The 16,751-nt window shown below is 42.4% G+C and overlaps 1 protein-coding gene across 2 annotated transcripts in view; it reads right to left on the bottom strand.

Moving 5' to 3' along the window:
• The window catches only part of tgfbr2b (transforming growth factor beta receptor 2b), a 44,979-nt gene extending 30,891 nt beyond the window's left edge, over positions 1-14,088 (bottom strand). Inside the window, exons 1-3 of one of the 2 annotated variants that reach the window (XM_037783589.1) lie at positions 13,826-14,088; positions 998-1,142; positions 702-892 (exon numbers count right to left, since the gene is read on the bottom strand). In XM_037783589.1, coding sequence (XP_037639517.1) covers positions 702-892; positions 998-1,142; positions 13,826-13,922 — 433 coding nt within the window. In that variant the 5' untranslated portion in view covers positions 13,923-14,088. The remainder of the gene's footprint in view (positions 1-701; positions 893-997; positions 1,143-13,825) is intronic. The other variant, XM_037783590.1, reaches the window with a different exon arrangement.
• Between the last annotated feature and the right edge of the window lie 2,663 nt (positions 14,089-16,751).

Genomic DNA, 16,751 nt, shown 5'->3' with positions numbered 1-16,751 from the left:
CAAGGTCAATATTATTCATCATTACAATAAATGATTAGTTCTACGTTATTATAAACAATATAGATGCATTCCTAGGGGGTTCAGTAAACCAACGCAAACTGCGCCTGTGATCTGGAGGTATCTAGTGGTGAGGTGAGGAGACTGCATGCTCATTCTAAGCTAACGAAAACACAACGACTCTTATTATCATGTGATTATACACTAAAGAAAACATACTTATTAATATCATATTCCGTTCCTGCCAATATATCCCCCTAAATGTTACACACTGGCCCTTTAAAGAAGCATTAATTGATTTTTTTTTCGACCACGCATTGGCAAGCAATTACCTATTTACAGATCCAGCAGACACGAACCAACATTAGCATTATTTGGAGTTGTGCTTCTGGACACTAACAATGTAGGTCTAATGTCAGTTCTCTTTATAGTTCTGTTTTTGTCTCCACCAACTCCCGATGGAAATATTTTTCTATTTAGCTGCTAAGTGCTCCACCAGCTACAGTCACTAACTTTGTTTATCTGCTGTTTGATGCTGGTCAGATAGTGTACAGTGGGTTTATCAGAGTGTTTTCCATTGAAAATAGCTGCCTGCTGTGGCTGGAAACAAAGCTGATGACTTACCCAGTTCAGCAAAACCAAAACAATGAGCTGAAAGATGCCAAAATGCTCAGTAAAGGGTGTTAGTTTCATCATGTACTCACTGGGGGTGAACAACAGTTTGTCGTTACACTCCTCGTCGCTACAGGAGCAGACGTGAGCCATCCCACTCGTTATGTTCTTCTCCTTCATCACACAGGTGGAGCTGTTGTAGTCTTCCAGCATAATACCATAGAGCGGCTTGGACGGGTCATGACACAGAGTTTCGATGGAGAAGACTGTCTCGTTCTTCCTCCTAAGAGACAGACAGAGCAGAGACTTAACGGCTAAAACTGCACACATTAAGAGCTATCTCGTAAATTGAAGAGATGAAGGCAGTTTTCTGCTCTCGGGTACCTACCAGATAGAGACACAGACCTCGTTGGTGTCAAAACAGATGGATGTGATGGAGCAGTTGGACATGCAGGTCCCCGTACCGCTACAGGAGGACAGCTCCTCATCACAGAACTTACACAGCTGACTCATTGGGTAGAAAGGTGGCATACCTACAGAACACACACAAAATATGTTAATATGTTAAACTTTTAATTCTACCTTTAATTCTCAGGAAAGAAAACTGAATCATTTGCCCCTGTAGTATGAACTTGGCGTGTGAATTTCTGGCATTAACTCATTTTTAGATAACTAGATAACTTTTTTATTATTTTTTTCGCCCAGCTTCTCTCCATTTCTCTCCGTCTCTCACTTACTGAAGGCCCCTTTCAGACACAACACGATAACGCTCTGAAACCCTTTTTTCCAGTGGCTTGCGTCGCGCCACGACAGCTTTCCGCTACGCCGAGCAAAGCTCAACTTTGGGCGCTGCGATGTGCGTTGAACCCAGCGGCGAGCGCAGCTCAAACATGAGCTTGAACCGCGCCTATGTCTGCAAGCGTAGACATGCTCTCTTCTGCCGTGAAACTACATTTTGATTCAGCTGTATCGTTGTCCGGTTGGAAACAGTAGAGATTATACGCACTGTTCAGAGCTAGAAACAGATTGAGATAATGAAAAGAACAATAAGGTGTGAAAAATTGCCGTAAATTTGGAGAAATATGGGAGAATTGTGACCCCGGGAGGAAACCGGGAGAGGGCGATGAAAAACGGGAGTCTCCCGGGAAAATCGAGAGGGTTGGCAAGTATGGATATCAGATATCGGGCTGGTACTGACTCAAAAAGCTGGACATTGGGCATTGGTGACAATGGGGCCAATCTATTCAATTCAATTCTATGTGTATGTCTGATTACACGTGCATGTACTAGGTCATGCATCGGCGGTAGACGAATCGCTGAGAGAGCTAACAACGAACATATCAGCTGTTTGGAACTATTTCCCGCTCGCTACGCCAACAAGTTCTAGGGCTTCTTTAAATATCTGCAAAGCCGAGGGGTGGCAGCAGCACTGCAAAATAAAATAGTTTTGACCAAAAAGTCAAGTTTGATTGGTGCATCCCTGCTGTAAATTCCATACTGTACATCACACAGTAGGTTGGAGCCACAGGAAAGCATCAGCTGCCTGAATGTTAACCGGTCTGAACCCTAAACAACTGTCAACACAGACAACCACATGCAGGGAAACACCTCCACCGGCCTGCACTGCGGACGACTACATCAACCACCTCAAATGTGCTGGATGGGGAGCCTAAGGAAACCATTGAGCCATACAAAAATAGGCCACGACCACACTAAAACACCAACACGGACAACCACGGCTGAATCAATAGGCATCCTGTGCCAAGCTACAGCAATTTCTTACATCAAACCACTTTAGATACATGACCCAAAACCTCACGGAATTCAAAAACTGGCTATGAAAAAGGATTTCCTGAAAGAAGCAATGAATCAAGTTCCATCTATTTTTAATTCACTCATGCATCAAAGACAGGATGTGGAGTGTTTGTCTGACCTGTTGTGAATGCTGTATATTTTCAGGAAGTAAAAGGTGAATAATCTCTTTTGAAATCTGTCAACTGTGAAGTCAAATCAATAATTACTGATTCACAAGGTTTCCAGAAAACATGACTAACGTGGCTAATTATAAACTTGACCTTGTTTCTCATTTACTGGATGTTCTTTTTATGTTTAAGAGGCTATAGCTTGGTTAACCCCTTACAGTTATGTCCTCTTTTGTTAGAGGGGAAGATAAAAAGTCAGCAGTAGATGTCACATAGAAGTGGTGTACGTCATCTGAAAGCTGAGAACCTGAAGATTGCAGTTCAGCACTATTTGTCAAGTTATTCTAGTCATGAATAAGAAATAAAAAATGATTAATAAATGAATGAATGAATTAAAATATATTGTTAAAGCGTAAGAGCTTAGAACGTGATAGAAGTATGTGATGGTCATCCCCATGCTCAATTATGTCTCATGAATTATTGCAGCAATTTTTGGGTTGATACCATTTGTTACACAGCTTTAGTGCTACATTTAACCAATTTTTACCACTCGTGAATTAACAAAAATGACCAATAATCCCTCCTAAATATCACATTAAGACAACAAGACCTTGAGGAACACCATAGAAAAAGCCATGCTGTGATTTGGGATCAAAAACTTTTGATATTTGGAGATTTCTGCAAGAATTGCATTTTTCAGGCGATTGGATGGCGAGCACTTGTGTTCTGGAAACTGCTCAGAAACCCCCTTATTGTCAATCTACCTAGGAAAGCCATCCATCCTCTGAATGCTCTAGGTCTCTAGTTTGTGGTTGTAAAGTTTCATGAGGCTGTGATTATCCTAGAGGTCACCACAGGTCATTTTATGTTTAAAAAAATGATCTCATTACAATGAAATGTCTCCTATGGGGACTAACATCATCACACATGAATACAGTTGGGCTCATTGGATCCACAAGACTCGCAGCTTTACAGTGTTACCCAATTTATATAATTCCAAGACTGTTTATGGACCCCAGTATACAGAAATATTAAAATACATCAATATAGTATAGGAGAAAAAAACACATTTATACTTCATGCAAAAAAACTGCATGTGATTATCATAAAGTGGGCATGTCTGTAAAGGGGAGACTCGTGGGTATCCATAGAACCCATTTTTATTCACATATCTTGAGGTCAGGGGTCAAGGGACTCCTTTGAAAATGGCCATGCCAGTTTTTCCTCACCAAAATGTACTTATAACTTCGTAGCATTATTTAACGTTCTTCCGACAAGCTAGCCTGGCCGTCTGTGTGTTAAGGGGTTAAAGGAATAATCTGCTCTGAGATACAGTTACATAGTTTGATATCATCACCGTGGCTGATTGGACGGTATTGCATGCGGTACAGTACAGGTCGCATGCTGCCTGGGCTGGCAGTGTAATCACTACAATCTCACCCCTGTCATTCTCCCGAGCATGACTTGAGCCGCCTACGCCTCTGTGATCTCCCTCCGCTCTGTGACCTGTTCAGACCTGCCTCTCTGACTCCGAGCTCCCTGACTGATGGCCTATAGGCGAGGCTGTGTACGAAACCCAGTTTAGTCTGAAGGTTGCAGAGCTTAAATATGCTTTTTTGTGTCTAGAAAAGAAGGTTTCTCCATGCGTTGAAATAAGGCTGGCTTACGGGGTGGGTGGGGATCTCTGTGTATAGTATACAGGTGTTGTGGTGCAGAAGGGAACCCTCCTCCAGCTGGGAGGTCTGAGTTTAAGCCTCCGTGTCGCCAAGCGTCTGCCCTGGTTCGGCTCCGCTGAGCAGAACGCTGAATTCCTTCCGGCTCTGTACCATGTACATTATATCAGCTTTTTCCTACACTTGTGTTTGAAATGAACAGCAGTGACTGGTTCTGGCTCAAGTCCTGTCGACGCCCAAGGTTGCATCTGGTCCACTAGCTGCAATGCAATAATTCATAGTTTCATTTTTTCTTTGGTCTTTCTGACAAAGTGAAATGTGCTCACGGTCGATTTTCTAAAATAAATGAGTATCTACTACAGCACTAGATACTACAATACTAGAACCCTCTGTGATTTGGTAGCTTTCAAAACAACTACAGGTCACTGTACAGTTTACCAGCACATTGCTGCTCACTGTAACTGTTTCTGTCTTATCCACCATATCAGTAACACTCCTCTCATGTCATCATTTCAACTTTTTATCTGTAGCTTTGCTCTCTATAAAATGTCTATGTAGCAGATCAGTCCTCCATATCTTGTCTCAATGTAATACCCATGCCTCTGTATGAGCTGCATAAGCAAACGAGACCATCAGCGAGAAGTTTGGCTATTTCTATATAGTTATTCCTAATGCGTCATCGATACCAACGGGTCTGATTCCGGCGAAATCAGACGAAATCAAGCTGGTTCACCAGAAACTTCTTCAGCTCAGACTCAAGCAGTGACCAGCCTGCCGTGGACAGACCGGGATCCGGCTTCGCTGCCGCATTCGACCTGCATTCGGAGCTCCGGCAGGAAGTGGAGAGCTCCGCGCCCGGCAGCAGCGGCTCTTCCTCTGGCCAGGAACAGAGCTTCGCCTCGCTGCTCCGCCGGTCTCCGCTGAGAGCCAACACCGACACCACGTTAGTGGAGGCTGGAGGCCCAGATGGAGGTAAGGGAGGTCATGGGGGAACCAGAACCAGGACTGTCACACCCTGCTGCAGTAAAATGAGAGGTTTTCTAAAGGGACTCTGGTGCTCAGAAACACTACCGCTTTTGTCCACAGGAACGGCCAAAATCAACACAAAAAGAAAGTTCCTCTTAGTTACTTTAAGCTGGTGGCATTTAACTGGCGACAGTCTGGGCCTTGTGCAACCTGTTATGTTGTAGAACTTGATTTCAGCTTTATTACAAATGTCAAGGTGATTTTTAATTAAGTTTTCTTAATTAATCCACAGGCTATTTATATTGCAATGGGCCTGAAATGTGGGTTGCAATGCTCTACTGAACACATCTAATATCAGCATCTTGATTGCTTGGTGGCCAGACATGTTTTAAGAAATAATAATAATAAAAAAACTCAGATTTGAATATTAACGTGTACCTGATATGGTTTTTCAACAAAAAAAGTAGTAAAACTCCCTCATTGAAAAATCCAGAATCTTTGAATATTCAAATATTTAAAAGTCCCGGGAACATTTGGAGGAAACCCGCCGTTAGTTATTATCATCAGTGTCAAACTGTTCTATTAAACAGTTCAGATAACAGAGATGCAGGTATAAAGTACATACTCACACACATACTTAACAGACTCCTTGACAGATGTCTGAAAAACCACTTCACCACCAACAACAACAACAACAGCCCTCACACGTCTGAAATCCAAGACATAGACAAAACAACTGCAAACAACCGCAGTCTGTGCTATCGCTAAATCAACTGACATGGCTGCACGTCTGCAGAGCTGACCTGTGAAACCCGACCACAGGAGGTTTGGCTCGCATGGATTCTCATCACCCTCCTTCGTGTCTTCAAACTCTATACACATTCTCCTTTAAGACCGCTGCAGTGTGTGTTTATACGGGTGGAGGATGTGTGTGTTTGTGTGCATTAAGCACAGTTAATATACTTTCAAGACACATACCATCATAGTTTTGGGGCAGGACAGAGAGCGGTGAAATAACAGAGCGCTAACACCCACACACAACCTCCGAGACAAATAAAAGCTGCTGATTTAGAGCAGCAGAGACTGAATGGATCTGAATGAGGGACGGCTAGAGTTACACCAATTCTTTTATGGTGTTCATTCATCTTTATTGTACTGTTGTGCAATACTGATTACACATTAAGAACACATTTACCGTCAGCTGTTGATTATCTGTCAGTTCTTGCTGGTAAAAGATTAACTCTGTTTAACTCTGTTTGAACCCAGGCTATGTTTGCTTGGTTTTCACTCTTTCTCGCCCTTTATTTTGTGTTCTAAATGCACCTTATAGGGAGATTTGTCAAGTATTTAATACTCTTATCAACATGGGAGTGGGCAAATATGCTGCTTTATGCAAATGTATGTATATATTTATTATTGGAAATCAATTAACAACACAAAACAATGACAAATATTGTCCAGAAACCCTCACAGGTACTGCATGTAGCATAAAACAATATGCTCAAATCATAACATGGAAAACTCAAGCCTAACAGATCATGACTTGTTCAAAACTGCATGTGATTATCATAAAGTGGGCATGTCTGTAAAGGGGAAACTCGTGGGTACCCATAGAACCTTTTTTCATTCACATATCTTGAGGTCAGAGGTCAAGAGACCCCTTTGAAAATGGCCATGACAGTTTTTCCTCGCCAAAATTTGGCGCAGGTTTGGAGCGTTATTTAACCTCCTTCATGACAAGCTAGTATGACATGGTTGCTACCAATGGATTCCTTAGGTTTTTTAGTTTCATATGATACCAGCATCTCCATTCTAACTTTAATGCATTAAAGAAATTAGTGGTGTTAAAACGAATTTGTATTAACGCGTTATTATTGTGTTATTATCACATTAACTTTGACAGCCCTAGTTTAGGGATATAAATACCTGGCTTTTTCTATGACAAACTTCTATCATTCTAAGAAAAGTTCAAGTAACTGTGTAATGTTTCGATTTGACTGAGTTATGACTGAGAACAGGGGACATTCATTTAGCATCAAACGGTTCAAAGGGTAAACCCTAGACAAAAGGAAAATACCAGTGAGTATGCTAAATATCCCCATTTCTGGATTTACGATAAAATAACAGCGCTGTTGATCTCAGCTAGTTACAGGCTGCAGCTTTTACTTTGAAGATCCAGCAGATTGTGCTGGTGCGGAAAGTTAAAGGGTTACTGTGCATGAAGGTCCGTGGTGGTATGTGGGTCATTGTTCCAGCTGCTGAAGCGCTTTGACTCTCTCTTTTATTGCGGCTGCACTTTTTCCTGCTGCCATAGTCCATGTGTAGGAATTATAGTATGAAAACACAAGTGACCTCAGCGAGTCACAGGAAAGCGGAGGAGGAAAAGCGTGGACTGTCATTAAGCGTGCTCTCGATGGCTCCTGAAGGGGCCGTAATTGAAATGTGAGATTTCTTTGTGTTCCTGTTAGTGCAGGAGGGAAATCGTGCTACTGTGGCCTGCTTCCGTCTGGCTGTCACACCAATGAATAGCCTTGATAAATACCTATGGTTTCACTATATAGAACCAGAAAAAGTGTCTACATTAAGATTAAAATGCAACATGCTCCAGTAAATAATAATAACGTTTTCTGAAATGACAAAGAGAATTATGCACGTGGCAAAAATATGAAGGGTCTTTATTAAGGTATATATTTTGTAGCTATTTTTCTTTCTAAAAAAAGACTGCCAAAAATGATTTTGAATGATATAAACAGCGTACCATTCACAATATGGAGGACTTGTTGGAATTTTATCACATGACAGGAGGTAATATGAACCCATTCATCTTTCATTTAAATGCAAAGTTCGAGATTTTGGGAAATTTGCTTTCTTGCCAAGAGTAAGATGAGAAGAATGACACCAAACTCATGTCTGTATGGTAAATAAAAGAAGCCAGGAGATGGTTAGCTGATGGCTGGCCCGCACTAAAAGATTTTTTCACATCCTAACAGATGTTGAAAACGTGAGAAAGCCCACACATAATGACATGTTATGATGAATTTAACAGTTTTGTTCCTGCCGTGTGTGGAGAGCAACGATCTGGCCAAAACAGCACACATACACTAACAGATTCATTCATGAACAAGAGTCCCCATTAAAAAACACGGAAATCTTGCAAAATCTCTCGCGATCAAAACGTGACTTTAGTGCAAACAAACATGGCGGACGAAGGGCAGGAAGAATTAGCGATGTTAGCTTTTGCGCTAGTTTGCATAGTTGCCAACCCTTCACCGCCCTCTCCCGGTTTCCTCCCAGGTCACAATTCTCCTGTATTTCTCCCGATTTATTAATTTTCACACTTTTTTCCCTTTTCGTTATCTCAACCTGTTTATGGAACTGAACAGCGTGTATAATCCCTACTGTTTCCATCCGGACGACAATAGAACTACACCAATTGTTGTTTCCCGGTGGAAGAGAGCAGTCTATGCTCGTGACACAGCTCAGTTTGAGCTCATGTTTAAGCCGCGCTCGCCACAGCGTGCAGCGTCCAAACTTGGGATTTGCTTGATTCGGCGCAAGCCTCTGGAAATAACGTGTTTCAGAACTCAGTGGTGCTGTTGTTGCGTCGTGGTTGGTTTTGAAATCCTCCCTTTTCTTAAAGGTCTCAAGGTCGGCAAGTAAGCTACTTCGTACTGAAAATTCACAAAGGGTGGATGGATGAAGTCATGGAGACACGTTAAATAAACACTTGCGTTGTTGCCACAAATCAACAAGTTGGTCCTCCACTTTTGTACTCTAACATCATCTAAACAACAAAACAATCTATGTACTGAATCACAAATGTAAATTCCACTGCAAACTTTATTAAATGATGCTCATCAGCATGTAAACTCCCTGTCATATAAAAGCAAACAGAGCACCTCGTCCCCCTCTCTTCCCTCCCCTCTCCTCACATCCTCGGTGGTTTGGAAGTCCACTGAGGATGTGAGCTCACAGTGGACGGGAGGACAGACAGGAAACTTGACTGCAGTTTATCACCCGTATACAGGAAAGACCGCTCCAAACGGCTCAAATGTGAATGGAAAAAAAAGTGAAAAATCTGCACACCAGGCAGACGCACTATAGGTCAGTGTCACTCAAAGGGCCTGCAAACCAATTTTCTCAATCAGCTTCTTACTGTGAGTGATGGCGTCCCAACTGTTCTGTTGTCTGTTAATTTTTCACAAGCGATTTCTGTATTTGTGTTTTATGTATGTGCTCTTCTCAGTGGTTTAAAATGGGCAAGGCTCGATTGGGATAAGGTGTCAATCATGATTTAGTAATATTTCAATAATGATAACAGATGTGGGGCTGTTTCAGTGTGCTACATACGGGGGGGTCTCAGACACCCTAATTAACCAACCCGTTCTCACTCCCAACTCATTACTTGTTTGGGGCGACTTGGGTTGGGAACCGGAGGGTCGCCGGTTCAAGTCCCTGCATGGACCAAGTACTGAGTGTGAACTGGTCGCTGGAGAGATGCCAGTTTGCCTCTTGGGCAGGGGAAGCCCCCTCGCTCTGACATTTCTCTCATGACATGTGTGTCCTGAATATAACAGAGTAAAAAAAATGAATTTCCCCTCAGGGATTAATAAAGTGCCTTTCTTCTTCTTCTAAGTACCAATGCTTTGTCAGTGGCCCCTCGGCGTCCAATGGCGACGTACCAAGGCACCCTTTAGCATCTGTATGAGACACACTACGCTTTCAACTAACTCCAATGTAATAATGCGCAAGGCATTTAGCATCCAATAAGAACGCCTTTATTGATTTCCGTCATTTGTACGCCATGTAGTTTGTAATGACTGCACTGTAAATGCATCCCCGTAAATGTGCTACGGTAAGAGTTAGTAACGTAGAATAAAAAAAGCGAGAAAGAATGCTTATAGCGGGCGGTTGGGCAGCCGCATCAGGACACCGGTGTTTTGTTTTATAAGTTATGTTAGTGACACATGTTTGTCACATGTTTTATTGACGTTTGTGACATGTTATCCGTACTGATGCTACGTTGTTTCCGTACGTATTTTACTTAGTATACGTACTTATTTTAAGCCCAACCGTGATGCTTTTCCTAAACCTTACTTAGTGGTTTGGTTGCCTGAACCTAAGTCTCTTGACCTCTGACCTCAAGATATGTGAATTAAAATGGGTTCTATGGGTACCCATGAGTCTCCCCTTTACAGACATGCCCACTTTATGATAATCACATGCAGTTTGGGGCAAGTCATAGTCAAGTCAGCACACTGACACACTGACAGCTGTTGTTGCCTGTTGGGCTGCAGTTTGCCATGTTATGATTTGAGCATATATTTTATGCTAAATGCAGTACCTGTGAGGGTTTCTGGACAATATCTGTCATTGTTTTGTGTTGTTAATTGATTTCCAATAATAAATATATAAATACATTTCTGCCCACTCCAATGTTGATTTGAGTTTTAAATATTTGACAAATCTCCCTTTAAGGTACATTTTGAACAGATAAAAAAATGTGGACTTAGATATTTTAATCGATTGACAGCCCTAATTCATGTGTTAATTTATTATCATTTATTGAGTGATGGTGTCCACATTTAGAGAGCGTGATCCCTGTGTGAAGCTAAGGTTCTTCTGTCTAAAATAGATAACTGGAGCAATGCAATGAAAACATCTCTGTGGAAATAAGAATCCTTCCTTCCTTCGGGGCTGATCCTGTCACTGAAATGAGGCGAGACAACTGGCAAGAGGCAGCGCGGGGCTACATAACTGCCACAGCAGGCGGCTCAGCTCTCTCCCTCTGCTCCTGAAAGTTATCCTCCCACCTCGACAACTCCCTCTTAATCCACCTCTCTCCCATAATCCTCCCGTCTTTATCTCCCTTCCTTGACTTTCTCCGGTTCCCTCTCTCTCTCTCTCTGCCACCTCCGCCTCCATCCATCCTTCTTCTCTTTGACCCTAGAGTCAGCGAAGCGAGTAGAGAGGAGAAGACGACTAATATGGTAAGAAAATCAAAGGGAGACACTTCAGTGAGGTTAAAGTGGGTGACCTCTTCTCTCCTCTCCTCTTCTACACACTGAAGCCTAATAAAGTCAGTGTAAACACATGACTCTGGGTTTTGTGGGACTGGACAGTGCCCACACACACAAACTATTTCACACAGTGAGAAGAGCTCTCTCTCTCAAACTGCTGAATTCTTCTGCATCTTCAATAATACACATAATGAATCTCCCAGAAGTACGTCAGTCAAAGTTAACACGATAATAACGTTTTAACGCAACTTCGTTTTAGCACCACTTAATTTCTTTAACGCATTAATGCAACTTGCGATTGTTAGGTTGTAGCGGGCTCAACTAGAATAGAACTCAGTAGAAAACCTAAGGAATCCATTGGTACCAACCGTGTCATACTGGCTTGTCGCAAAGGAGGCTAAATAATGCTCCAAACTAAAGGCAAATTTTGGCGAGGACAATATTTGTCATTGTTTTGTGTTGTTAATTTATTTCCAATAATAAATACATACATACATTTGCATAAAGCAGCATAGTTGCCAACTCCCATGTTGATAAGAGTATTAAATACTTGACAAATTTACCTTTAAGATACATTTTGAACAGATAAAAAAATGTGTGTTTAATCACGAATGACTATTTTAATTGATTGACAGCCCTACCCAGAAGACAATCCCTCTGTACCTTAAAGTATATATTCATCCATTTCCCCGTTCATACAGCTTCCTGCTTCCCTTTCAGCCCTTATTTTTGATTGGCACCTCCAGAATAGCTCGTACCCAGCGCTATCTTGGCTAAGCACAACGACTGGGGAATGTACAGGCACTCGGTGGCCTCTGCTCGGACACTAAGATTCCCTGGAAAGGAAGGAAGAAGGACCCTTCCTGCGACGGCCCACTGAGCGGATGGTTATCGACATCAATTGGAAGCAAACAAAGAAAGAAATATAAAAACAACAGAGTCCGGCCCCCGGTGTTTGGATAACCAAAATGTCAAGCTGCTCGGGTACTGGGGGAGTGGCGAGCGGCTTCCTCCGGGCTGAGGAGCTCCGCATGGAGAACTCAGAACTGAACAGGGAGTGTGTTGATGTGTATTGGTGGGCAGCATGGGGGCATGTGGGTGGAAGTTTGTATTCCTTCTCGTGCATGTGTGCGCGTGTCTATTTGTGACACATACAATGCAGCAGGACCACACAGTCCTTCTGGTATGTGGGATTTCCAGGTTCAAAATAGGTCCCACCGTGGGAGGAGAGCAGGGACAGCAGAGAGAGGGGGGGAGAAGGAGAAGAAGAAGAAGAAGAGGGGAATGATGATGTGTGTGTTCAAAGCAACCAAGGCAGAATTGTGCTTGTCATTTTCATGCTGAGTTCAATCTACCCACCTGTCAAGAAAGCGTGGGCGTGGGGAGGTTTCTGTGGTTGACTGAAATGGGAGGCGTTCGGTATGACAGATGGAAAGTGGCCAAGTCTGATGTTAACACATGAGATTACAGTGTAGGGGAGGGAAAGTGGGACTGACTGCCACCGCACAAACTTACGAGGATCACCCCAAAAACACTCTTTCACTACGATCACGCTGGAACTGAGGAACTACATTTACAGCTGCAAAGATTAATTGTCAGCTTTTAAATGAATCGCCACATATTCTGATAACTGATTAATCGGTTTGAGGAATCTTTGAAGAAGAACAAGTCAAGATTCACTGATTCCAGCTTTCCCTAAATGTGAATATTTTCTGGTTTCTTTACTCCTCTACGACAGTAAACTGAATATCTTTGAGTTGTGGACAAAACAAGACTTTTGAGGACGTCACTGATCAACATTTTTCACCATTTTCTGACATTTTATAGACCAAACAACTTGACTATGACTTGCCCCAAACTGCATGTGATTATCATAAAGTGGGCATGTCTGTAAAGGGGAGACTCGGGGGTACCCATAGAAACCATTTTCACCGGTGCAAACAACAAGATGCATCAGTAAAGAAACAAAACAAGATCTAATAAATAAGCAAGTAAACAATAAAGATATATTAGGTAAGTAAACAGTAGAAAACAAGATATCAAATAGACTGATAAGTGGCTGCTATTGCACATATGAAATGTTGATATAGCACATGAACGACTGAACTGTCATTGGTGTGTGTGCTGTCTACATGTATGTAATATTATCTTTGGGAACAACTTTTAAATAGTCAAAAGTGTTTAAATTGAGCTTTTGACGCACTGAAAATCAGACATAGATCAATAATAACTTTTAATAGAACCATGAAGTTCTCAAACTTGCTCTGGTTTTCTGGAGGACAGATGAGTCCTTATAGCTGCTGTTATCATCTCATAGTGGAAACTATCATCTGTCTAATGTACTCTGTGTGTAATAAAAACACTTGTGCTGTTAGTTATCTAATGTGAGAGGAGCTGGTCAACATAGCAGAGCAGAGTATCAGCCGCTGGATGAGTCACCTGTTGCGCGTAAACGCAGCTTCAACAGGAACGTTTCCCTACTAGACGACTAGATAACTACCACAGAGTCCAACACAACCTTTCACAACACTCACTACAAATACAGAGTCCAGGTTGGCTTCAAAATACAGAGAGACTGACATTAGTGAGCAGAGTAGTGAGCTCTCAGACAGATAAAGGTTTGTGCGTAACTCACCGGCGGTCCCGGGCTCCAGCAGCAGCAGCACGCTGAACAAACACACAGATAAAGATACAACTCCCCGTAAAGAGAAAGAGCAGCGCTGTCCCTCCATGTCTCCGTTACAAGAGTCTCATTCACATGAAGAGGTAAAGTAGGTGGGTAAAGAGTCCGCTGTGCCGCGCGCTGCGCTCCGCTCAGCAGCTGGAGACTCACTGCTGAACCATCTGAACCATCCACACACACACACACCATGTACACACACTCACACACGCACGCGCGCGCGCGCACTGCTCTGACAGGAAACCGAAGGAGGGAGGGAGGACTCTCTCTCTCTCTCTCTCTCTCTCTCTCTCTGAGTGTGTGCGTCTCTGTGTGTAATTACATATCCAAATACTGGAAATTTGGATAAACAGCTCCGTATACATTTACATAAACTCAGTCAGGGCCATGAAGTGTTGCCAGCCAGCTTTTCTTAAATACCACAGAGCTGCTAGAGATGTTCACAAAGTGAGCACAGTCCCAGACAGCTGGAGGAAACGCTTAACATACACTTTAGAACACATTTTAAACATTTGTTGGAGAGAGTGTGTCATCATCTGTACAAAATGAACCTTAAAGGGAGATTTGTCAACTATTTAATACTCTTATCAACATGGGAGTGGGCAAATATGCTGCGTTATGCAAATGTGTAAGTATATATTTATTATTGAAAATCAATTAACAACACAAAAAAATGACAAATATTGTCCAGATCCCCTCACAGGTACTGCATTTAGCATAAAACATATGCTCAAATCACAACATGGCAAACTGCAGCCCAACAGGCAACAACAGCTGTCAGTGTGTCAGTGTGCTGACTTGACTATGACTTGCCCCAAACTGCATGTGATTATCATAAAGTTGGCATGTCTGTAAAGGGGAGACTCGTGGGTACCCATAGAACCCATTTACATTCACATATCTGGAGGTCAGAGGTCAAGGGCCCCCTTTTGAAAATGGACATGCCAGTTTTTTCTCGCCAAAATGTAGCGCAAGTTTGGAGCGTTATTTAGCCTCCTTCTCGACGAGTTAGTATGACATGGGTGGTACCAATGGATTCATTAGGTTTTTTCTAGTTTCATATGATGCCAGTATCTTCACTCTCTACGCTCTAAAATTGATACCGAACCAATACAACCTAAAAAATGGCAAGTTGTGTTAATGCGTTAAAGAAATTAGTGTGTGTTAAAACAAATTTGCGTTAACGCGTTATTATCACGTTAACTTTGACAGCCCTACTCAAAAGGGATTCAGTTTGCAAATATTCACATCGGAGAAGCTAGAACCAGAAATGTTTGCATTTTTGCTTCAAAATTTGACGTTTAATTATTATCCAAATAGGTTGTTGTGTGTTGAATCAGTCCTGATTCCTGTTTGCATTTACATTTAAATTTTCTCTCCTCCACAGTATCTCTACGGATGATGACGTTCTGCAGCCGTACACCGAGGGCCATGATCCCTCCCACTCTCATCGCCACGTTAGGGACTGCCAGTCTGTAACCGGTAACACAGCAGGGCGACGTATGAGACCTGGCCTTCCAGTACCCACAATAGACTCCCAGTGGCCGAGTCAACTGTCTTCATATCAGAAACAATGGATTCCTTAGGTTTTATAGTTTCATATGATACCAGTATCTTCACTCTAGCTTTAAAACTGAGCCCGATACAACCTCTGGAAGATCATTTGCATTAATGAAATTAGTGGCGTTAGAACGAGTTTGCGTTATTATCGCGTTAACTTTGACAGCCCTAATTTAAATATGCAAATGAGGCATTATCTGATGCCAACTTTTGGTGAATTCAGGAGAAATCTATCTGAACAAAGTAGTAAAATAAACACCTGAATGTGTATTTTGGGTGTTTTCTTTCTACTTAGTCTGAAAGAAGGAAGCAAAATAGCCAAAACTCTAACCAGTACATGAAAACACTATGTTTTAGTCTGTAGCGTCTCGCTCTCAAAGCTGCTGTTTACAAATGTAGACACAGTGGAAATACAATGTTTTCCATGTGCCACTGCTGTATGTCTGTATATTCTGAAATGATACTGTGCACATAAGAACCAGTTGGGACTCTGCCTACCTCTTTGTGTGTGTGTGATTGACGAGCTTGCTGACTGATTGGCAGTGACCTGAGCTGTATTTCGATGGCAGCACAGAACCTGAGCCCTGCAGTGACAGAGAGATGATAAAGCTGAGTCTGTCTGTCTGGTCATATGAGGCAGCAGGTCTGGGCATGCTGCTCTCTACCAACACTGGAACGGAGCCACACACTCTCCAGAGTCTCACAGCCCCCGTCGACCTCTTTCCTCTCCTCTCCAGTCCTCTGAGTCCATCTGAGTCCAGCTCCTTCAGCCACAGGTCAGAGCCCAGCGGACCCGAGTTCTGTTTGTGTTTGAGTCCCACATGACGGCTGTAGTAGAATAGCTTGGGACTTACAAATAAACTCAGTTTGGCTAAAAACTGAATCCCTCTTAAAAAGCAGGGACTAGAGGGGAAATTCTAGGGTTTACAACCTTGGACTTTTTTGGTATTAAGACAACAAAACTATTACATCTTCATGAATTTACAAAGTTCATCATTTGTGTCTTATGCACTCATTGGGAACCACTCAGGAAAGTCTGCACATTTTTGAAAAGTGTTATTTTTGCAGGTTTGGCCATATATCTGTTCTGATAATCACCACACTCATTGCCAAGATCCAAGGTTGCACGAATCCCAGAGTCCACAGGGCATCTCAAATACAAGTGATCAGACAGATTTAACCCCTTGACATCCAGTTTTTCCCTTTTATTTCACCTTAAAGGAATACTGCACCTCCAAAATGATCATTTGTATATCAGTTACTTGCCCCGTGTTACCTTGAATTCTTGAAAAAAACGTTGTTTTTCTCTCCTGCCTCCACG

The sequence above is a fragment of the Sebastes umbrosus genome, chromosome 11, assembly GCF_015220745.1.
Source record: "Sebastes umbrosus isolate fSebUmb1 chromosome 11, fSebUmb1.pri, whole genome shotgun sequence".
Lineage (NCBI taxonomy): Eukaryota > Metazoa > Chordata > Actinopteri > Perciformes > Sebastidae > Sebastes > Sebastes umbrosus.
Note: the sequence above shows the minus strand (reverse complement) of the source record. Positions and strands in the feature narration are given on the sequence as shown.